The sequence below is a fragment of the Pteropus medius genome, unplaced genomic scaffold, assembly GCF_902729225.1.
Source record: "Pteropus medius unplaced genomic scaffold, Ma_sr-lr_union100, whole genome shotgun sequence".
NCBI lineage: Eukaryota > Metazoa > Chordata > Mammalia > Chiroptera > Pteropodidae > Pteropus > Pteropus medius.
This window is the reverse complement of record NW_024344370.1, coordinates 2,021,214-2,044,036: the sequence shown is the minus strand read 5'-3', so window position 1 is coordinate 2,044,036 and position 22,823 is coordinate 2,021,214. Positions and strand designations below refer to the sequence as shown.

At 38.2% G+C, this 22,823-nt stretch overlaps 1 protein-coding gene across 2 annotated transcripts in view; it reads right to left on the bottom strand.

The window, feature by feature from the left end:
• Window positions 1-6,837: 6,837 nt before the first annotated feature.
• ITGA2 (integrin subunit alpha 2) overlaps window positions 6,838-22,823 on the bottom strand; it is a 79,495-nt gene continuing 63,509 nt past the window's right edge. For both annotated transcript variants that reach the window (XM_039869918.1, XM_039869920.1), the window contains exons 22-30: window positions 22,401-22,477; window positions 22,230-22,313; window positions 18,584-18,686; window positions 17,119-17,229; window positions 16,016-16,120; window positions 13,746-13,859; window positions 10,535-10,624; window positions 7,971-8,087; window positions 6,838-7,468 (exon numbers count right to left, since the gene is read on the bottom strand). In XM_039869918.1, coding sequence (XP_039725852.1) covers window positions 7,388-7,468; window positions 7,971-8,087; window positions 10,535-10,624; window positions 13,746-13,859; window positions 16,016-16,120; window positions 17,119-17,229; window positions 18,584-18,686; window positions 22,230-22,313; window positions 22,401-22,477 — 882 coding nt within the window. In that variant the 3' untranslated portion in view covers window positions 6,838-7,387. The remainder of the gene's footprint in view (window positions 7,469-7,970; window positions 8,088-10,534; window positions 10,625-13,745; window positions 13,860-16,015; window positions 16,121-17,118; window positions 17,230-18,583; window positions 18,687-22,229; window positions 22,314-22,400; window positions 22,478-22,823) is intronic.

Here is a 22,823-nt window from a genome sequence, read left to right as displayed (position 1 = left end):
CCCACTGTAGATATTCCAAAGAATTGTACCCATGTTAATATGTTTATTATGTCATATATGTTAATATGAGGTATATTTGGATTTCAGGATTTTCCTACTCAATATTTTTTTAGAGGATCTTTATTGATGGTAATTATCTTAAAAAAAATTTTTTTTTAAACATAATTTTAAAGAATAATGCCTTCATTGAGTAGGCTTTATTTTAAGTCTGGAACACAGACTGTTATGCTTTTGACTCTCCACTATACAAGTTAAAGAGTTAATCTGAGATGTGCCGAAACTGGGACGGAATGTCCCTGAAAATTTGTAGTGCATCTCATTGGACTTAAACGTGGTCTTCATTGATCCTCACTTTTTTAGAAGTGGCAGAGTTAATTGGAGGTTGAGATATTAAGAGGTTAGCATCGCTCTGACACGGAATTTCTGTCTGTAACGGGGCTGCTCAAGTAATTAGGAGAGTATCTTAAAAAAAATTAGCCTTTAAGCAGATTGTCTGTAAGGTTTTAAAGTCACTTAGGAACTGTGGCTTTATATGATAGATAAATTCCCTCAAGAAATAGGACATTCAAATTATGGTGTAAGTATATTTCAACAGATAGAAAAACGAGAATTTTATCTTCTTTGAAAGTAACAGCAGATGATGAGTGAAGTATTTTGTGATTTTGTGGATATATTTGTCCTTTGGATATGATGTTTAGATTCACAGTATATTTTCAGTATGTTGTGCAAAAAGTGATTAAGAAGCCAGTAGTTTGAGTCTCCATCTCAGGTCCCTGAATGAAGCCATTGGAGAATTAGAAAATAGATTTCTGGATATCTTTTGAATTAAGTCACTTCTCCCTAATTCCACAGCTACATCTGTTGTCCAAACTCCCACTCCATTTCTCTTGGACTATTGCTGTGACTTGCTGACACCTGCCCCTGCCACCACTCTTCCATCTCCTACTTAGGCCATTTCATCATCCTGCTCAGAACCTTCCGATAGCTAATCACACCCTAGAAACTCATAGCCCTGCTCCTTACCTCCTCTCTTGCTCCAGTCTCCCTGCTTTCCTGTAGTTGGTATGTGGCAAGCTTTTTCGGCCTTAGGGCCTTTACCTGTTCCTTGGTCTAGGATGCTTTTCCAGATATTCCCATAATCTGCTTCCTCCCTTTATTTCAGTCCCTAATTAAATGTTACCTCCTCAGCTGTCTCTATTTAAAACTGGAATCCTGTTTTCTTGCTCTGTTTTATATTTAGTTGTGGCCCTTACTGGTATGTGATGTACTGCATCTATTAGTTTATCTCCAGAACATGCACTTAAAAGTGCTCAGAAGTGCTGCTGATGTTAAGTATTGTGCCCCAAATTATACTCCTGTGACATGTAGTTATAGTGCTGTTTATAGATACACAGACATATCTGGCTAAATGAGTGGGTAGTTGCAACTTTTCTCCTCCACTCCCTCCCCTCCTCCCATCCTATGACATCTTACATAGTTACTAAACATTGAGTATGTTAAGAAATCTCAGTGGACACTTAGGTTGCCTCTACACCTTGTCTATTGTAACAGTTCTGCAGTGAACATAGGGGTGCATTTAGTTCTTTAAATTAGTTTTCATTTTCTTTGGATAAATACCCAGAAGTGGAATTGCTGGATTGTATGGTAGGTCTGTTCTTAATTTTTTGAAGAACCTCCCTACTGTTTTCCATAGTGGCTGCACCATTTTACCTGCCCATCAGCTGTGAGTGAAGGTACCCTTTTTTCCACATCCTCATCAACTCTTGTTATTTTTTGTCTTTGTGATGACAGCTGATCTGAGAGGTGTGAGGTGATAGCTTACTGTGGTTTTGATTTGCATTTCCATAAAGATTAGTGATTTAAGCATCTTTTCATGTGTCTGTTGGCCTTCTATACGTCTTCTTTGGAAAAATGTTCAAGTCTTCTGCCTATTTTTAAATTAGGTTTTGTTTTTGACACTAAGATGTGGAAATTTTTTATATATTTTGAATATTAGCCCCTTATCAGATGTATGATTTTATGCCAAGTGAAATAACCAAGAGAAAGACAAATACTGTATGATTTCACTTATATGTGGAATATATTTATGGAAAAAAATAGATTCATATATAAGAAACAAAACTAGTGGTTACTAGAGAGGAGAGGGGTTGGGGCAGGCAAAATAGGTCAAGAGAATTAAGAGGCGAAAACTTCCAGTTATAAAATAAACAAGTCACAGTGACGTAATGTATAGCATAGGGAATATATTCAGTAATACTGTAATAACTTGGTGACAGGTAGGTAACTAATGTGGTAATGATTTGTGTGATGTAGTTAGATAGCTTACCCAGAAGAGGGCAGTAGAGCCAGGGCTATAGTAAGAGCAACCTGCATTTTAGATTTTTAGTCTGTTAACTTATTTTGCACCAAACCAAAAAATTCGGTTTAGTTAATAGTCATTTTTTTTTTAAAGTAAGTTAGGTTGGGGTGGTTCTTAGATGAAAATTAGTCCCTGATTTTGAATAAGGTGATTTTTGTTCTTTAACTGGTATATTAGTTTAAAATATTAAAGAGTTATGATAGAATGAAGGAGAAGTTTTTAAAATGCTGTTTGTAGTTTTTAAAAGGTGATATAGAATAAGTAAAAGGAATTATTTTTTTTGAAATGAGTAAATATAAAATTATTTTCCAACTTGGTACAAAATGGTAGCTTTAATATAGGTCTTTAGCAGCACTGCTTAACCAAGTGTTCTTTTTCTCCAAAATTGTATTTTAATGTATGATCATACCAAACACACTTACTGATGGATGGTGGTTGTGCAGGAAGCTGCCCTTGTGACTTGGTTTACCGGAATTGAGATGGGCAGAGTTGCGGAAGGCATGTGAGAGATCGATCACCTGATAGGGAAGTGGGAGCCGTCTGTGCCTCAGTGTAAATGGCAGCACATACCACCCAGCCTTTGCATATTAATGTGCCATCTATACAATGATAACTAGTCTGTGAGCTTGGTATGTATCTTCTTTTATAATGTCAGCACATTCATTTTAGCATATTTAATCCTTATAATAAAAATATTTAAGCCCTTCAGCCTGATACTACAATTAAACACACATGCACACAAACACACCTATGCTGATGGTTTTTTTACAGGTTGCAGCAGTTTGCCTGACTTTTTTCCTCTCCTGTATTCCAAGCATACGTTTATTTCAAAAGTTGTGCTTTAGAGTAGTACTTCTCAAACTTTAACGTAAAATGAATTACTTGGGGATCTCATTTTTAAATTTCTATTTGAATTCAGTAGTTGCAGGTAGCACCTGAGATCTGCATTTTGGGACAGGCTCCAAGTGATGCAGCAAGGCCTATCTGTGGACCACAGTGTGAGGAGCAAGGCTTCACACCTAGTTGCTAAACTTTGAAGGCAGTTTAAGGTTCCTGCAGAACATCCTTGTGGTCACTGCTGGTAAAGTCAGATTGGAGATACATCCTCTCTCTCCTACTGGTGTGTTCTGAATGTGTTATGAAGCACAATGAGTGCATAAGAAAAATAAGCTGTAATGTTCTAAATCCAAAGTAAATAGCTTTATTTTCAAAATGATTTTAAAATATTCAGTCTCGTGATATGCAGAGTGGTTTGCAATTATATGAGAAAAGCTGTTATATAATTCACGTTAGTTACTCCAATTTGCTTTTTTGTTTCTTAGAAATGAATTGTGCAACTCAGTGTACAAACATGCATACATTCGTTTTCATTTTTGGTGGGGAGAAAAGACAAAAACTATTTAAAAACAATACACTTATTACATCTTAACAAAGATTTGTACATTATATATGAAGAAAATATCCAAGACAATTTGTCTTGAAAAAATATACAATTCTAACAGCTGTGCACTATGTACATTTATATTTTAACTTTATTTGCCAAAATAAATCAGATACATATGAAACCATCTTTGTATATTTACTTAATGGCTACATTTTCATTCTTTAAGGTTCAAAGAAGTGGTTTCCATTTTTATTTATTTAGACTTTACCCTCAAGTTTACCTTTTACCTCTAAATGTTTCGTCTTTCAAATTAATTAAAATGGCTGTGCGTTACTGTACCTGAAGGGCATAGTCCTAAAATGTTGTGTACACAGTTATTTTCTGTGTGCAAATTGAAATATTAAAGATGGACCAGGGAGCTCAGTTTGAGGAATCTTGCTTTCTGTTGAATGATGTCTTAATTTATGTGATTTTCCTCCATTAGGTTATAGCTATATATCAGAATATATAAATATACTATAAAATTATACCTTTTGTAATAACTTTTAGTATAATCACTTGTGTGATTATGATAAATTGGTTTTCTATACTCTTCACAGTTAATAGAGAACTTCTCCTGTTTTATAAAAATAATATTGCAAACTGGAAAGAATTTCTGTCCAGTTAGAAGCTTTCATTTTGCTGCTAAAATGAGCAATGTACAATTTCAAATCTCAATGTAGTTTCTTCACAAACTATTTTACTCCATACTATACAAAGCCTGTGTGGCAGCCATGCGTGAAGCAGCTCTGTTTTTTCTCATTCTATACATCTTGTCTAGATAACATTTATGAAATGGGAACCTTAGGATGGCGTCTTATATGCCCCACACTCTTCTTGGTTTCAAAGCAAAAGTATAGCTGAATAGGACTATATAACTTATTTTCAAACAGTGTTGATTTTTTTCTTTAATTTCTTGGAAGAATACTCTCCTTTGCTTAAAAGTGCTTAAGAAATACTCCTCTATTGAGAAACAGAGCCTCTGCCTCGAACCATCGGTCTGATAACAGAAGTTGCGTATTTAGGCCGTGTGCTCTTAGTGCAGTGGTTCTCAATGGGATGATTTTGCCTCTGAGAAGACATTTTTGATTGTCATGATTATAGGGGGAGAGGGGCTCTTGGCATATGATAGGTAGAGGCCAGGGGTACTATTAAGCATCCAGCGATGCACAGGACAATCCCCACAAGAAAGAATCACCTGGCTCCAAATGTCAGTAGTGCCAAGGCTGTGAAATCCCACCTTAGTGTCAAAATGGTGCAGAGACAAGTGGCCAATTTTTTAGTTTTTAGTAATCCAACTACTTCATGGAGACAGCGCCATCAAGGCAGATTTCCTAAGCCGAGCTTGCCTAAGCCCTCCAGCTCTCTGTTTGTATGTGGCCTCAGTTTAGTGGTTGAGTAAGATAAAAGGCTGACATGCTACAATTCTTTGTATATACATTGAAGAACTAGTATATGTGTGTGTGTGTGTGTGTATATGTATGTATGTATATATGTACGCACATAGCAGTTACATGGTTTATTAAGTATTCTTTATCAACTTGATGACTAGTTTCTCCTCCACACTTCAAATAAAATTTTTATTGGAATTAAAGCATTTGAATCCACACAGCTGTTCTAAAAATTAGGCTCCAGCACATCTAACTAGAAAAATACCATGCTGTTTTTGCTGTAACTCCCTGACATTTTATGGCTAATTTCCCTGCCCCTTCCCCCCCCCCATGCAGCTTCTTTGTTTTGTCAAATACAAAATAAATCATTAAACTGTGTACATTGCTCTGGACTGCCATCACAGGGGCGAGGCCAGGAGGGCAGTTGGGGCCGGATGCACATGGCAAATACCTGTTTTCCTCTGACTTCTTTTTCAAAGTCAAATTCTTTGAGGATTGTCTACTTGTATTATAAGAAATCCAGATCCTAGACTTATAAAGCTAAAAGCATCACTGCTGAGCTCCTACCCAGTCTTCCCATTTTATAATGAGGACACCGAAGTTTATAGAGGCAGAGTGACTTGTCTGAAGCTTTAGTTCTGCAATTTCTGACGTAGCATAGTCCCCACTGCTTTTGCCTGTGCACTTTCTCCTGGTCCCACCTCCTAAAAACTGTGTGGGCTAAGAAAGAGAAAAGAAAGTGCAAAAGGAGAAATGGGGGTGTTCTTCACAGTGGTCCATTCCCATGTTAATGATTGGATGCTTGTAAACCATTCCTGGGCCTCATTCCAATCCAACCAAATAAGACTCTCAGATTTGGGACCTAAGAATCTACCTCGTGAGCAAACTTGCCCAATTGAAAGTCATTCTGGAAGTTTTAAGTCTGGAAAAGCACAGAGAGATGCACCTGCGAATTTGGTGGTTCCCAATGTCTCTTTGTACTTTCTTGCAAATTCCTGAGATGACCTTTTACTTTACCTTGTTTACACTGCCTGAAATGCCAACAATTAGAAATTCACCCAGGCCCTGTTTTTCTTATTTGTTTAGCAATAAATGAAAATAGTTTCCTGAAGTTAAGGGAGTTACACAGTAATTCACACAAGTGTGTAAGTTAAACAGATGGCTTTCATAGTCACACCTAGTGAAGAGCAGCCGCCCTGAGGGAAAGGGAGATTTAGACAAGTGGTAAAGGAATGTGGGTAACTCTGGACTACTGGAGAGGAAGCAGGCTTTGGCAGGCTTCTAGAAGATGAGGGCAACAGGAGGCAGGAGAGTGGTTCGGTGTAGAAGGAGGAAGGATGCCAAAGAAGTTACTCATCTTTCAAAAATTTACTAGGTCCCTGCCAGCCAGCCAGTCAGGTCAGCCAGCTGTGCATCTTCAAGGAGAAACGAGACCTCCTGCCGCTTCCTCTGGCACAGGCTGGCCCGCCAACAGGATTTTACTGTAAATGTCATCAAAGATTTTGAGCAAAATTTTGTGCTTTGGCCTCTAAATTACTCCCCCCCCTCCCCCCACTTAAATGGAGATTTTCTCTGCAGGAGGCATACTCTAGTCTCCCACCAGTTATTCAGGCAGGTTTTGATAAGTACATCATAGCAAGAAAGGGACTCTGAGGAGGCAGCTGTGGGCTGACAATAGCAAATTTTACCTAGTTGATGGACAAAACTGTCACATAAAATATCCTCTGTGGTAGTTTTGGATGAGCAGCATAAGTTGAAGACCTGTGTTGTGTTTTTTTTTTCACTATCAGCATCAATATCCAAATTAATTATATCTCTATACCAAGTACTTCCACTATTGTTGATTGCTGTTTAAAAACAATTATTTTACATGATTGGGTTTCCCCTCCTCCTCAAAAAATGAAAAGGTTATATTTTTCTTTAAGACATCTCATGTTTGGAAGCATTTCACCTTTCTGACATAATGCACGTTATAATGTAAACTCTGGACCAGCCAGCATAAAGATCACTTTTCCCGTATAAAATAAGTCTTTTACATCTCCCCACTCCCGCCCCAATTTCTTTTTTCCAAACTGACCTGCAGTTTTCTTAAAATATCAGGCTAATTTACCTATTACATTATAAAACACTGGGATTTAAAAAAAAATCCATTCATGCAAATAGCAAATAGCTGTGATGCCGCCTAGTCCCACTACAGTGAGAATTGCTGGTGGTTCAGCTATTGAGTTCTGTGGTCTCGTCCATCTCATCTGGATTTTTGGTCATTTTTTCATATTTTCTTTTGAAGAAGCCAAGCTGTAAGATGATGATGTAAAAATGTTACTATCTAAGGCTTATTTTGTATGGGGCCTTAACCACCCCCACCCCCCCGCCCCACCTTGCTGCCCACTTTCCCTAAAGCACCTGGAATCCCTGGGGCTCTGGAGAGGGGGATATGCAGACCATGGAACTGACCCCGTGTCAGCCCTTTGGTGAGAAAATTAATACCCAGAGAGTTGCACTGAACTGCATAAAGTTTGGTTTTTCAGGGTCTACTTATTTGCAGCTGAATAAAACATTCTGGGGTCTGGAAGAAAGGAAGTTTGGAGGTAGGGGGCGGGAAGGGGAGGAAGGATAGGGACCAAGACTGAAGAGATAAAAGCCTTACTGATTGTTTTCAAGGACTTGAGTGAGAATTTGCTAATAAACTTGCATTGCCTTTTCTCTTATGATAAAACTTAAGGTTGCTGTTTGATCAGGAAATTTAAGACAGAGGTCTTTAGGAAACCCTAATTTTTAAATATGAAACTTTTCTTACCTTCCATAAAATTGCAACCAGAGCTAATAGCAAAAGGATTCCAGCAATTACACTTCCTACTATAACTCCGGTTGGTACTTCGGCTTTCTCATGGGGTTTCATTATCGTAATGGGAATCTGTAAATGTATATATACAACAATTGAGTTAACTAATTTAGCACCCAAAGAAAGTGAGATGGCCTAGTCAGATTCTAATTGTATAAAATATGGCCTCGAAAGGTGATGTGACTTGCACATGATCGTGTTTCTCAAACACTGTGCAGTACAATTTCTAGAGAACACTCCTGCAGAGTACAGGCAAAGAATATAAGTTTTCTAGTTTCCTCCCTTTAACTGCATCAGGATTTAGCAGATATGTCGTCTCTGACAATCTCAGATGCATTAATTTATGAAATAGCGATTTTAATTTCTTGCATACAATTTCATTGTCAAGTGAAAGCATTTGGAATCCAGTGTTGGGGAGGGGACACAAAGGCCAAACAAATTAACAAGCCAAATCCCTTGTGATTGAGCAACAACAACTTTGTACTGGGATCTTAAAATGTTGATTTCTCTTAACTTCCAGTCAAGATTACTTGATATGTATTGCAGAAAAGTCCTAGGGCTCAAATCGACCATTTTAGCAATAAAATTGCCCTTGGGGCTACCTATGATTCTTTATGTCCACTTCCTGGCAGGTTTGTGACTTTGTAATGGAATGGCTGCCCTATGAGTTTTAACAGTACAACCGTTTGTGTGTGTGTGTATGTCGTAGGAAGAATCACAACCATTTCCTCCACAAAATATATTCTTAAAGAATTGCATTTCAGAGCAAAACAAGGGGACAAAACCTAATTTATTTACTCGATTTAACACTGACAGTGGCAGGCGAGCTGCTTTTCATCATAGAATTATGAGTTCGGCTAAATTTAAATATGGCCTTTTGGTGACTATATGTCTTCAAAGGCTAAAATAAGGCTTTATAAGCTTAAGAATAAAGCATAAATTCATATAGTTTGCTGATTAATGGCAGCCATAGCTCTCCTTCTCCCCATTCCAGAACTTCCTCATCTGGGGTCCATGGATCCATAAGGATCTATGAGTATGACATTTCTGTATCAGATTTTTAAATGGGCCTGGGATTCAAATAAATTTAAGAATCACTTATTTACGTGTAGGGATATGTCCATTTATTATTTGGATTCCAAATATCATTCAAAAAATTATTTAATTTTTATTTGGAGTCCAAAAATATTTTCATAGACACAATAGAGTAGTAGTTGGCCTGATATTTATCAATATGGCTCAGAGAAAACCAGAAAAAGAGAAATTTCCTAAAGGTTCATTAAAATTGTTAATTCGAATTTTCAATTAATATATCGAATACTGCTTTCTGAAGAAACAAAAACTTCAGAAGAGGTTCAGGCATTGTCTGAACACTACATTTTTCTAAAATGGACTTTTGCAATACCTATAGTACTTTTCTGCAAGGCTAAGTTCATAGCACTCTGAATTTGAAGACCACATTTCCTTTGGCTGTATTTCTGATTTTCCACACCCAGCCTCGGAAGAGAGAGTGTGGGTCTTTGCAGAGGGTTTAAGCCAGAGGCAGAGAAGCATCCTCTATTGTGTGGAATCATTTTTCTTGGGACAAGAGTGGCTAACAGTGCTGTGAGCTCTACTCAGGCATTGGGAAAGGTCCAGAGTTCACAAGGCCATTGAATTTTTAACCAAGTTCATAGGCTGCAACAGTGGACTGAGGCCAACTGCTAAGCTGGCTGTGGGAGAAGAGTCTTGAACTGCTTTCCAATTTCTAACAAAAGCTTTGGGAGGAAAATGCTCAGGGCTCTGCCCGCAGATTAGCTGGGCAAGGAAATCCCACTATATCTAAATATGGCGTATTCCAAGAGTTTCAGTGCAAAGTAAAGTTGTCCTGTGCCAGCTTTGGGAACAAGTGAGCCTTTGTTTTCTCTGAAATTTCATTCTTTTGCAAAATCTTTTTTAATCAAAGGGATCGTTTGTAGTTTTCTAGTCTGTTAGACCTAATGAATGGACATTTCATATAGTGTCAGTGTCTAGTTATAAGGAATACTACTAAAAAAGCGCTCTAATGTCCTATTTATTAAGCATATTTCATCACTAGTCTTTAAAAAATACTCTAAAATACAGTATATGATTCAAATAAGCATGGCTTAGACTTTGTGGCCTAAGATCTAGACAGTTTTGTGTAAGCATGAGGAGGAAGAAAGAACTGATGGTGTGGTTTAGGTCTGGAGAAGGGAGCCACAAGCAGGATGGAGCCCCTTCTGTTCTGCTTTTCATTGGATCATCACTTCTGATGCAGCTTTGCCAGCATGAGGTGGGGGCGTGGAGGAGGGAGCAAGTCCATCAACTATATCACTGAACTTTTTGACTAGCAAGCACCCTTGGCCAAAAGCTTGACGTAATAAACATGAGGTTTTTAGAGTTTCAGTAAGATACTTCTGCATACATGTAGGTGAGAGGTACCACTATTCTAAGTTTAAGAAATGGACCGTCTGTCGTAGACTCTGCTGCCAGCGGGGAGAGGGATGCGATGTGCTCACCGTGACGGTGTTTTCTTCGATCACATATATCTGAGGGTTGTAGGTGTCGATTTCTGCAGAGGCCGTCAGCTGTACGGTCTGGAAAGTCGACTGGAACATAAGAATAAAGAATATATTTTGTCCTAGCAGAAGTTAATCCATAAAACTCAGCATGATTATTATTTATTAATTTCCTTGAAGGTGACAGAGCAAATACCAACTCTGAAGACTTAAGGAACTGTGGGCTGAAATCAGTGGTATGTGACAGGACCACACACGACAAGTACGCAGGGGATTTCAAATGTGTGGATGACTGGGCTCTGCCATAGCAAAGTAAACCAAATCTCTGGGAGAGGGGTACAGGTGGAGTTCAGACATCGGCAGGTTAAAATATCTGTCTAGGTGATTCTAATGTGAGGGTTGAAAAACAAGGGTTTAGAAATGAAGTTTTTAATTAGGAAAGACCCTAGTTCAGATTTTTAAAAACTTAATGAAGTTTGAGCCATGAGGGAAAATTACAAACTCGATTTTTATATATTTACCTGAATAAGTCACATAATGGATGGAAGATCAGATTAAAAAGGGAAGAGAATTTTTTTTATGAGTGCATATATGTAAAATAGTACTGTTTAAAAGTGCACTTGAATTCGGCCATGCATGTCAGCAGCAGACACCCTGAACAATTTGTCATGCTATATAACATGAGTACCAATTTCAGATTTCCTGATCTAAGCATTTCTATTAAAAAAAATATTGGATTTGGGGAAGGCAGATAGAAAGGACATATTTTATGCCGATGTTTCTAGTAACCTAATATGAAATAACTATATGCATTCCTGGGTCTATTGTAGAAAAATAACCTATTTTTTAATAGATATACTATTGATGTATATATTCTTTTTTCTATAATGCAAATATTGGGCTTGATGCTTACTTTTAAATAGAATACAATACCCAAATTTGAGAACTGCCTTCACATGCTCTGGCTACTAAGACTCAGTTTTTCTGGTTACTAGGGCATATGATTCAATGTACTCCATGAGGTAATTTGCTAAACTATATCTGGGAGCCAGAAAGAGAGAATGCATATCCAAAAAGTGAGCCATTTATTTCTTTCTCATTTGCTCAGTCTCTGATTACTCTTCTTAATTTTCTCAATATGGAATATGGAATCTCAATTGCATCAGAAATTATCCCTGATCCCTGATCTCTTAAACATATATTATTGAGGGAACATTAAAAGTATTGATAATGGTTTATATTAAAAAAAAAAACAATCAGTTAAGTGAATGCTGGCTTCATAGTTGCAGTAGACTAGAGATGAAAGAATTTCCTTACAACTGATATATCTGCCCTCCCAAGTCAGGTCCTTTGCGCAGGTACACAATATTCTGCAGGGTTAATAACCTATGATGGGTATGCCATGCATATCTGAGAGTGAAGTAACTAGCATTCCGCAACGCTTTTCCTTACAAATGGCAGCCAACAATGTCATCATTTTGGAGGCTCAAGGAATCACTTCATGATGAAATTACTTGAAATGTTAAATTGATTTGCACTGCATCAGAAAGAGAGTGAGAGGCAGAAAATCAGTGGGTTCTAATATAGGAAATGAGATCCATATTTTAGACTGAATCTGCTAGGTGGTCTGAGAACATCCACTTTGCTATTGAAATAGGTGAAAACAAGGTGTGGATAAAAGTTTGACCTTTCACTTAGGAGGAAGGTGTGCAGGACTTGATATACTACAATAAATCTTATGGTGGTTTTCTCAGTTTAGCCATCTTAACCATGTTGAAAAAGCATAAATATTACACTTCTTCATAATTTTGCTCCCAGAAGTGAAATTGCTACTTCTGAAAACCTTTGGAAAGGTACTTTGAAAAGTCTTACCGTTAAAATGATGTTGCTTTAAGCAAACTCAAGAAAAACTCAATGCTTTTTTACAGAGTCAGCATGATTGCATTTTGATTTGCAACAGTCAGCTTTCCTTCCCAGCTGGCAAATTTCGTTATGAAAATATTTGCTCCTTGAATCCAAGGAGCCAAAAACTAGTTGGTGAAACTGAGCACTGAACGTCCCAGCAGCTGGGATGATGGTGTAACTAAGGGCACGCTTTGCATCTTACAGGATTTAGGCGCCCCGAAGGCTTGAAAGCAAATGCAACTAATGAGAAAACAAAACAAAAGAAAGCAAGAAAACTCAACGCCTCACATTTTGGTTCCAGGAACAAGTTTGGAAGGAGCTTAGTTCTCTAATCTTATACAAAACTCCATAGCAGGGCACAGGGTTTGATGGAGAGATCATGAAATGGTTAGAAAAGAGGGAGTAGTGTCTGGTTGGTAAGCACCTAGAAGACTGATTTATACATTTAAAACAATAACGACAAACAAAAACAAAAACAAACCCAAGAAAGAGCCACAAGGCCCCCAGAGGTTTCAGACTGATTTCTGTTTTGCTGCCTCAATCAGAGCCAGTATTGGTAAAAGAAACAGCCACTGTGCAGGCAGATGTAAGGAGCCCTGTCTGTCCTAATGTTTTTCATTCCAGACTGAAATTCTGGCTACCAAAATCTCTGCTGAAAGCAGATATCACTACTGTTGTCCTTGCCAAATGGAAAAACACCAACCCTGTTGACACTGTCTTCAAACTTTTCAAGAGATTGAAATGACAAAAAAAATTGCATGTGCCAGAGAAGGGGCAAAACAGGAGAGCAGAGTGATTTCCTGGCTCTAATGTGGGAAGATGGATCCTTATGTTAGATTCATCTACTTGGTGGTTTGAGATCCATCAGACAAGGAGCTGGGAGTTCAAAGAAGGAGACAGTCACGTGCATTTGGCTTTGGGCATGGAGAAAGAGACAAAGTCAGAAAAGTCAAGAGCGTGGGAAGAGAGGCAAAGCACTTGGCCCTTGTACCCCAAGGACAGAAGAGGGGATCTTGCTTGACACCATTCCCAGAGATTCTGATGTAGTAGGGTGGTATGGACTCTAAGAATCAGATGCTTGACAAGCACCCCAGGTGATTCTGAGGCACAGCCAAATTCAGCAAGCTTTGGAAAGAGTGGAAGCACACTGCTTTCCAGGGCAAAATTGCTCTTGTTTATTTGGGCCCATTATTATGCTGACATTGACCAGAATACTGATTTCGTCAAAGGCCATGAAATTCTGGACAATGGAGCCTTATGATTCTTTTTGCTATTGATAAAGCCGATAAATAAAGCTGGTACTTACTGCTGCAAAAGTCCCGTTCCAGATTCTGGTGGACACATTGAGGAAGTACTCTCCTTTCACCTGAGGGTCTTTCAGCCAGCAGGTAACATTACTGCATGAAGCCGTTCTGCAGTTCTTTCAGGTTGGGATCAACAGTAGAAGAAGACAGAGGGTTAGCGTGGGCTTTAAAAAATAAATGCTAAAATTTTACCAAGACAGATAAAACCCAGTGCTGGGAAGGATCTAAGGAAACAGGCAATCTCATGAACTATTAGTACTTGTAACTGTTCAAGAGATTTTGGCACTGTGCCTCAAAATGTAAAAAGTGGACCCCCTTTGTCCCAGCCATTTCTCATCTGTGTGGGAGCTCCTCAGGAGACAGTCACGAATGTGCGGGGGAAAGTACACCCAGTTGGTTTACTGCACGACTGTTTCTGACCAGGAAAAATACAAGCAAAACAAAAAACTACGTAACTTCCGTTTATCAACAATGTCCTAGGTGAGTAAATTATTCAATATACATATACAAAATGCAGTACAATATAGTCATTAAACATGATAAAGATGCATTCTTTAGATGAAGAAAACCTGACAGTAAAAGAATCCGTGGTTGCTGACAGCGCAGGCACAGGCAGCATTTACCAGTTCCTAACCTGGTGAGGCTCTACTTGGGTCCCAAGCAAAGACAGGATGCAGACTCTTCCTCATGCTGTATAAGCTGGTGGATGAGGACCACCAGGGGCATGCCTCACATAGACCAGGCGTTCAGTATTTGTTGCAAAAATGAATTCCTTATGCAAAAAAAATGTTTTTGATGTAATAAATATTACCCAAAAAATCACCCTAAGGTGTCTGAGAGTACTCTCTGTTCCCAGTAGATGAAGAAAACCTGACAGTAAAAGAATCCGTGGTTGCCGAGGGTCAAGGAGTGAGGGGCGACTAGGTGGAGCACAGGCATTTTAGGAAAATGAAACTGCAGTGTATGGTACTATAATGGTGGATACATGTCACTGTATGTTTGCTCCAACCATAGAATGTGCTACACTAAGAGTGAACCTAATGTGAATTCTGGACTTCGGGTGATTATGATGTGTCAGTGTAGGTAAATCAATTGAAACAAATGTCCCACTATAGTGTGAGGGGATTTTGATAGTGGGAGAGGTTGTGCCTCTGTCGGGGAAGTAGGTAAATGGGAAATTTCTCTACTTTCCACTTAATTTTGCTGGGAACCTAAAACCGCTCTAAATAATAAAGTCTATTTTAAAAAGTCTATGACATTGGCTTATTAAAAGTAGCATGGTCCATTTATGTAACAGTATACATATATCTATATGTAGATTAATGCTGAGAGGTATAGAGAAGGATGTTTATTAATATCGAATGCCAACTAATTGAAAAAAATTAAAACTAAAATAGTGTCAGTTGTATTTCCGGACAACTTTAGTTTGTTCTTTGTAGTTTTTTGTGTTGTCATGTTTGTTTTATGTTATTCCCACTCAGCAACTGCCATTTTTACAGTCAAAACATTTTCACAAAAATAAGGAGAATGCTGAGAGAAATGATATTTTGGCATACTCTGAGGTAAGTTTCTACTGGATATTTTTACCTATTAGATTTAAACTACATTTATACTGTAATTATACTAAAAACAAATGAAATTATTTTGTTCTCCTTTTTTCCCATTTTCCCCATCCATCATGAACTAAAACAATCTCAATGAGAGAAAACCAGAATTTCAATGTTGTTCACAGGGGAGAACTATTGGACTGCTGTTTTCTACATGTTTAGTTATTTAAATATTTAATATGTGCCAAGCGCCATGCTAGATGGTAGATAAGTCTCTTTCCCAAAGAAGGAGGCATAACTCTGAGCAAGAGATAATAAAATATTGAGAAACAGAAAAATGTGGCCAGAGGCATTTTAGCAGCTAAATAAGACACCAGCGATTATGTGGCAAGGGATGTAAGGAGCTTCTCCTCCAAAGCACATGCCCAGTTCCCTCACAGTTCTCTACAGTGTTTCCAAAATGCACAGCGCAAAAAACAGTAGTTTTACATGGAGTCCTTTTGATTTCATGAAATCTGGAACATGTGTTTTATAATAATGGTCTAAATAATTCCAATAACAGATTTGAGCATGTGTTCCTAAATCCTGATTCGTACTGTCCATCAAAGGCAAAATAAGAAAGTTCTATGATATGAAGTGGCAGGAGAAAAGAATTAATTTTGATTTCCAGCCAAAACAAACAAAGATCTCCGAAGGAAACTGTCACCCCATTAACCTGTCCTCACCAAATCTTTCACGTGCCGGAAATTTTCACTCTTGAAAGATACAGAAGAAGATGTTTTTCCTATTTTCAGTGGATTTATTTCAGCATTACAACTAATGTCACCAGCCTAAAAAACAAAGAAACAAACAAACAAAAACATCAAATCAGTCTTAGGAAGCAAAACAGTTTATGATATTCCTTTCAACTTGTTAGGAAATCCAATTGTCACATGTCGGGGCAGAGGAGGGATGTTAGCTTCCTTCACTGCGTTGACCTAGCCACACTTATTGTCATAACTAGTGTCAGCTTTGAAGTATTCAGGTGCTCACGACATGACTTGATGGGGTGGCACTGGTTCTTATATAGCCCATATGTGATGAAGACAAATTTGCAATCACAGTAGACTGTGAGTGATTTAATTCAGGGTTGTCTTTTGTGGAACATTTTAGGATTTCGATTTCCCGTGGTCAGCTACACACAACACAGGGATCACATTAGAACTAGCTAAGTAGGCGCTAGACAACGGCTGAGCCAATGGCAGGGGTTTGACAAGAGCAGTGCTTCTCAACCCAGGCTGCACATTAGAACCACCAGGGGGCTTTTAAAGACAAACACCAGCGCTGGCGCCTTAGCCAGAGAGATTCCGATTGAACTGCCTGGGGTGGGCCTAGGCATCTCGTATTTAAAAAGCAGCTGTGGTGATTAAAATGAGCTGCCAGGATTGAGTTCTATAGGCTGAAATTCCAGGCTGACGCCTTGAAGACCAGCTACTAATCGCAGCGGTGTAGACCAGCTTCTCTCCCACTGTGGGTTCAACCTCTCCCTTCCCAGTCAACTAACTTCTCTGTGAACAGGGCTCTGATAAGGTCAGATCTTCACCGGGCCAAGATGGGGCTTTATGAATAATTTCTGCCATTTGTAAGTCCCTAGCCTCAGGCATTTGTTTTCTTAACAATATCCTGCTTCTAATATGAAATTAACTGATAGTTAATCAGCACCCAGGATGCATAGGGGTTATCTTCTTGGTTTCCCATCTGTCAGATGTCAGATATGATCGCCCCTACCTCACAGATATGTTTCCATACTGAAAGTGCTCATTTTTATAGGCAAGTCAGGTGCCCTTACCTGATCCGTGTGTACCCCAGTCAGGTACATCAGTGGGTTCTTTTCTTTGGTGTACTGAGGGATGCGAATGATGACAGATGCCATACTTACTGGAACACTTCCTGTTGTCACCTACATAGTGCAGAAGGAAACATTCTGGTTTTTGCTACATCATGCGCACGTTGCAAAGAAAGTGACCAATACCCTGTGTTGATGAAGGGCACTGTTAAGTGGTAGGATTCGTCCATAAGAACTTTACAGTCACATTTTGGGTCTTCGTGTTTCACCTCTTGGAAAAATCTCAATATCTACAACTTTAACTAGTAAGTAATTTGTGACTTAGATGGTTAAAAGCATCCACCATCTGTAATGTGTTTGGGCAAGATACGTGTCCTCTCTATGCTTCTATAATTGTCATTTGTAAAATAATCAGCAAATCATTAGCATCTATAGCATCTATTCTCATTGGTGGGGAGTCTGTTCTAATTGGTCAGTGCTCATGCCCTATTGGTTGTTAAAACATTTTAAATAACACCCATAAGAATGATAACCCTACCAACCTCATAATCTGGGATTAAATGGGTCAACATAAGTAAAGCACTTGTTATAAAGGCTGATACTTATTACACTCTCTATGAATGTTATTTTAGTGTTACTACTAGTTGACTAAATGTTTCATAAAAGAAGTAGTTGCCAAATACCATGCATATTTTATAAATTCCAGTATCTGGATCATAAATCAAAACTCTTAAAGATTTTTTTTTTAGTCACCAAATTGCAAGGTGCAACCATGTAACAGACCAGTAGGAAATGTAGCAAAAAAAAATTGTATAGACTCAGGGTCGTGGATGAATTCTTACTGTCCAAAGTTTATGTCACAAATTAATTTCTGTAATTGATAACAATCTTTAGATTGATAATTGCTTACACTAATAGAGAATAGAAATTGATTTTAAAATATTTCTAGATACCATTTAGCATGACTGTACAAAACACATACTTGTATACAAATGGTAAGCTTCTTATACAGAAGTGGTCCTCAAGGATAATTGGCATACTAATTACATTCCAGAGACTTTTGCCCACAGTAATACCATTATATTAATGTTCTATTAATTAATGTTGAACATTTTCTTTCAAAATATGTCAATTATCCTTACCCAGGACACATAACTATGTACAAAGCCCAGATCTTTACTTAGCTGATTTATCTTAGTGGTTCTCAAAGTAGGGCAGCTTCAGCATCACCTGGAACTTATTAGAAATGCACATTTTTAGGCCCACTTCAGACTTACTGAATCAGAAACTCTGGGGCTGGAGCCCAGTGACGTGTGTTTTAATAAGTCCTCCAGGTGATTCTAATGCATGTTCAAGTTTGAGAATCTCTTATATAGTTCAACTTATTTTTACTTTCTTCTTCTCTTCCTGACCTCGTTTTTCCTTTCCCCTTCTGCTGATTTCCCATCCTTATGACAGGCTTACCGACCTTAATGGAGAAGATGAATTTTGGACCAATATCTTCATAATTGTGCACGATAGAAGGAACATTCCCATCCGAGGAAACTTCATAAAACCTTATGTTGGTAGATCTGTTGGATGATGTTTGTAAAGCCAAATGTTTTAGTTTTGCTGCTGTTCCTGAAGCTTAATGCTTCTTTTATTTAAGTATCTTTTAGCTTATGTTACAAACAAAATAGTTTACATTTAGGTACAAAAATGCTGAGTGAAAACAAATGCCTTTTATGAGCTTATGGTCCAGTGTACATTTCTAAGGCTAAAACAAATTCCTTTCCAAGCGTATCCCTTCATGATCTTTCTGCTGCTGAGAATCTTTGTGTTATGTCTATAGTTGTAAAGTTTCTAAAATAAGTACAAATGTATTATTTAGAACTGATAGTGGAACTCTTCTCAAATTGCTATTATATTGACTGGTGTGTTAATACTGTGGACACTTAGTCCTTGTTGATTGGATGAATGGATTTATAAACCAGATGATTTTCCACTTAGTATGGCTGAAATACAATGCTAGAACATGGGGCATTAGCTCCGGCAGAATTCTTTACTGGGTGCCTGTGAAACAGGACATACACTTTTCTTTACTGTTTCTTCTCCCTCTCCTTCTCTAGTTCTAAACCAGCTCTAATGCTTTAGGTCTGAATTGGGTTGATCAGTTTGTTTCCACCACCAGTGTAGAGACTACCTATACGATTGCTGACCCAGAGGTTTTATTAGACTAGCCCTAGAGGCATTGGACTGCTTTGACCCTTTGCTTGGGATTGCTAGCTGGGGTTTGCAAGTGAAGTGATGACCAGGTAGGAGGAACTCCTACAGGACGACTATGGACTGGAATATAACTGGATAATTTCCCCTTTCCTCACTCATTTATGGGGCTCTGAGGCTGGATTCCTCAGAGCTTCGGTGGGGTTGGGGAGCAGGTAGCAGAGTGAGGAGTCTAAGAAGCAATATTCATTCTCACCAGAAAATTTATCTTAATTATAGGATGTTGATTCTATTTTCTAAAAAAAAAAAAAAAAAAAAAAAAAAAAATGGACTACACATTTTCTGAAGGTTTTTTTTTCTTTACTGAAAATCTTGCCTTCTTTTTTTATAGCTCCTTAAAAAAAAACTTTCCAAATTCTCCAAAGGAAAATATGTCATAGAGAGACTTAAATAGATGTATCTGTCAAGATTATATATAGGAGAGGAAACAATGATCTGCTAGCGTTACATGGAAAATGAGAACACTGACTAGGATTTGGAACAGAAAGCCTGGCTGTCTGCGCATGAATTATTCCCTTTGCTTACCAAGAGATCTCGTGTGAGCCCCTAAGTACAGCCAGTTTCTAAGTTCACTAATATGTTCTACTTTTGCATTTTAAAGTGATGACATTTTTCCATTTGTTACTTAAGTGTTCCTTAAGTTACTTAAGTTTTGATCAGTAAATACTCAGAGGATTTTGTTTTAGAAATAATTCTATTATCATCTATTTCCACCCATCACATATGCACAGTATAACTGCACATTTATATGGTATGAAAGTGGTTGCTAAGGGATACATTCAATAATCAGGTAGGACTTTTTTTCAAAAAACTTGCAAAGATGTTTGTTTAAAAATGCGATTGTTTTTTACAGCATTGTGATGGTTAAACAAAACAAAATAAAAATGCAAAACAACCAAATATCTCATTAATATTAAATTAGTTACATAAATTATGATCCAGTCAGGAATAGGACAAGTTCGATCTGTATGTCCCGATATGACTTTCTCTAGGATTACATACAAAGGAAGGTACAGAAGAGTTTTGTCATTCTATTTGGGTAAATGTGTATGTGTGTGTGTGAGGGAGGTGGGGGAGAAAGAGAGAAAGAGAAAGATGCATGTGTCCTTATAGATAAACAAACCCAGTATCTGGAAGGTATTCTGAAAACAGTCAAGTTAGTCATCTTTGGGATGACTAGAGGAGGTGGGGAGGGATGATTTCATTTTCCATTTGTATCTTTCTATAATGTTCGGATTTTCTGTCCATGTACATTTAATGCCTTTTTAAAAAACATCAAGAGGAATTATCAGGGTGGTAGGATTGAGTACCACTTTAGCTTTATTCTTGAAAATTCTCCATGTTAGTTTTTTCAACTGTATGATATTTTTAAAAGGACATCAGATTGTCTTAGAGTCCAGTTTACCATCACAAATTAAATAGCTAAGATGGTAGGAAAAATGAAGTCCCACTTCAACCTTATATTTATTTGATGTTAAAATATCTGAAAAATTGGCCACAGTGAAGAGTGGACTTATAAGTCTGTATTAAGAAAAGACATTTAGGATGAGAGAGAATCGATACAGGTAGAAAGAAAAAAATTCAGGTAATGTGGTACTTTCAATCTCTTTGGCCGCATTTGTTTTGAATTACTTATTTTAGCAATTTGAGGGGCCTTTGAAATATGCAATTTTTGATTAATTTTTCAGGGATGGAGGACTTGGACTATGCTTTGTTTCTGCTTTTGCTCTTTGCAACTCACTTGGTGCAGAAGCATTCTTTTCATCCTTGCTCATGTGTCTCAGGCTCTAGACATAGTGACAGATTTTCCTTTTTGTTTTTGTTCAGTGATATATTGGATGATCTACATATTCCGTGTTTGTAGGGGCTGGAGTGATATGATGGAAGTTAGAGAAATCTGCTGTCACTGGAAACTTGGCAGCCTGGTGTCTTGGGAGAATACTGCTGTGTGTTGTCAGTGCTCACTGATTTGTGCTGGGAAGCTGCCTTAGTGCCTCATCGGGTAGGGAACTCTGGTTCCCAAGCATGGAGGTGGGTATCAGCTGCAGCCTGTGTACCTGCAGAGCTGTGCCCATGAGTCCGTGTCCATGAAACCACTTCACTTCTAAGTGGGGGTGAAGGTGATGATACCAACCTGTTAGCACCTGTGGTGTTTACATGCTATTCGCTTCTCAAGACACCTGTGTCTCTGAGCAATTCAATATAACTGGTGTCAAACTAGAACCGTTTTGGCCGGTGCTCTCAGTTTTACTTGCTTTGGGGAGGCAAGAAAAGGGAATACAGCATTCTTCATGGATGACCTCCTATGGAAAATGCTTCATTTCCTCTTGAAACTCCTAATTTGTTATGCCAGGAATTTTCCAACCAGAAACTAATTTTTCTGAGAGTAGATTCAATATTTGTGGTGCACCTACTATGTGCAAAGCACTGTGCCTGGGGCTTCAATGTCCAGGAATGAGAATACCACTTGAGATTGCATACAGACAGTAGGAAAAGTGGCATGGAGAAGAAAGTGGCGGCAATTCTCAGGGCCCTGAGAGTTCTGCTTGGACACTTGGGATGGTTTGCAGCTCCTGTAGGGCCTGCAGGGCTTTCCCCTTGGCATGTGGCAGAAGGGTTAGTCCTCTGCCTTTCTGGTGTCGCCCTCGGTCAAAAAACCCAAAGAGGTGCTCAAGGTTCCCCTCGGGAACAGTTTGACCTTGAACTTCTGTTTTAGTTGACAAGGGGAAAATGTTTTAATTCAATTCTCCAGTTAAGAATGAGCATATAGAGTATTCGTTTAGCCATGAGCCAAATGTGTCATGAACCAGAGTGATGTCAGTGGTTGCAGGCTGCCCCACTGTTTCACCTACCTTGTGATGTGAATTTCAGCATCATACAGCAGAGGAATTTTGAGGTTGACAGAATTATCTGCCTTGTTTTCTTCGTAGCTTTCACTGTAGAAACAAGCATTAGGAAATTACTTAAAGAGAAATATTATAAAAGCCATCATCCTGTATTCATGACTTCGTTATGTTTTTTACCTTAAGGCTTGGAAACTGACAGATGCCTGATTTTGAAGGTTTTGAAGATTGAAGTCGAAGTTAATAGTAAAAGTCACCTATACACAAAATTAAAATTCATCAGTCTATGGTACTTCAAACTCAGGGGCCAACATGAAAAAAAAAAGTTTCCCATAAAAGAAAAATCACTCCAGTTTGATTCTGAATTTTATGTACCTTAAACTTGCAAATTCGTGGAACATCTTTTTATCAACCTACATATACAAGTCATCACATGACAGGAACACATATACTTGTCTGAATTTGAAAGCTTTGTGCTGCATGAAATTTGCTTACCAGGGTTAACAAATGACATCTGGGACTCTGCGTACAGCACTTTGACCAGTGTTGCTCAAAGTATTCAGAAAAAAGAAATTTCCGTATTTTATGTGCTATTTTTAGAAT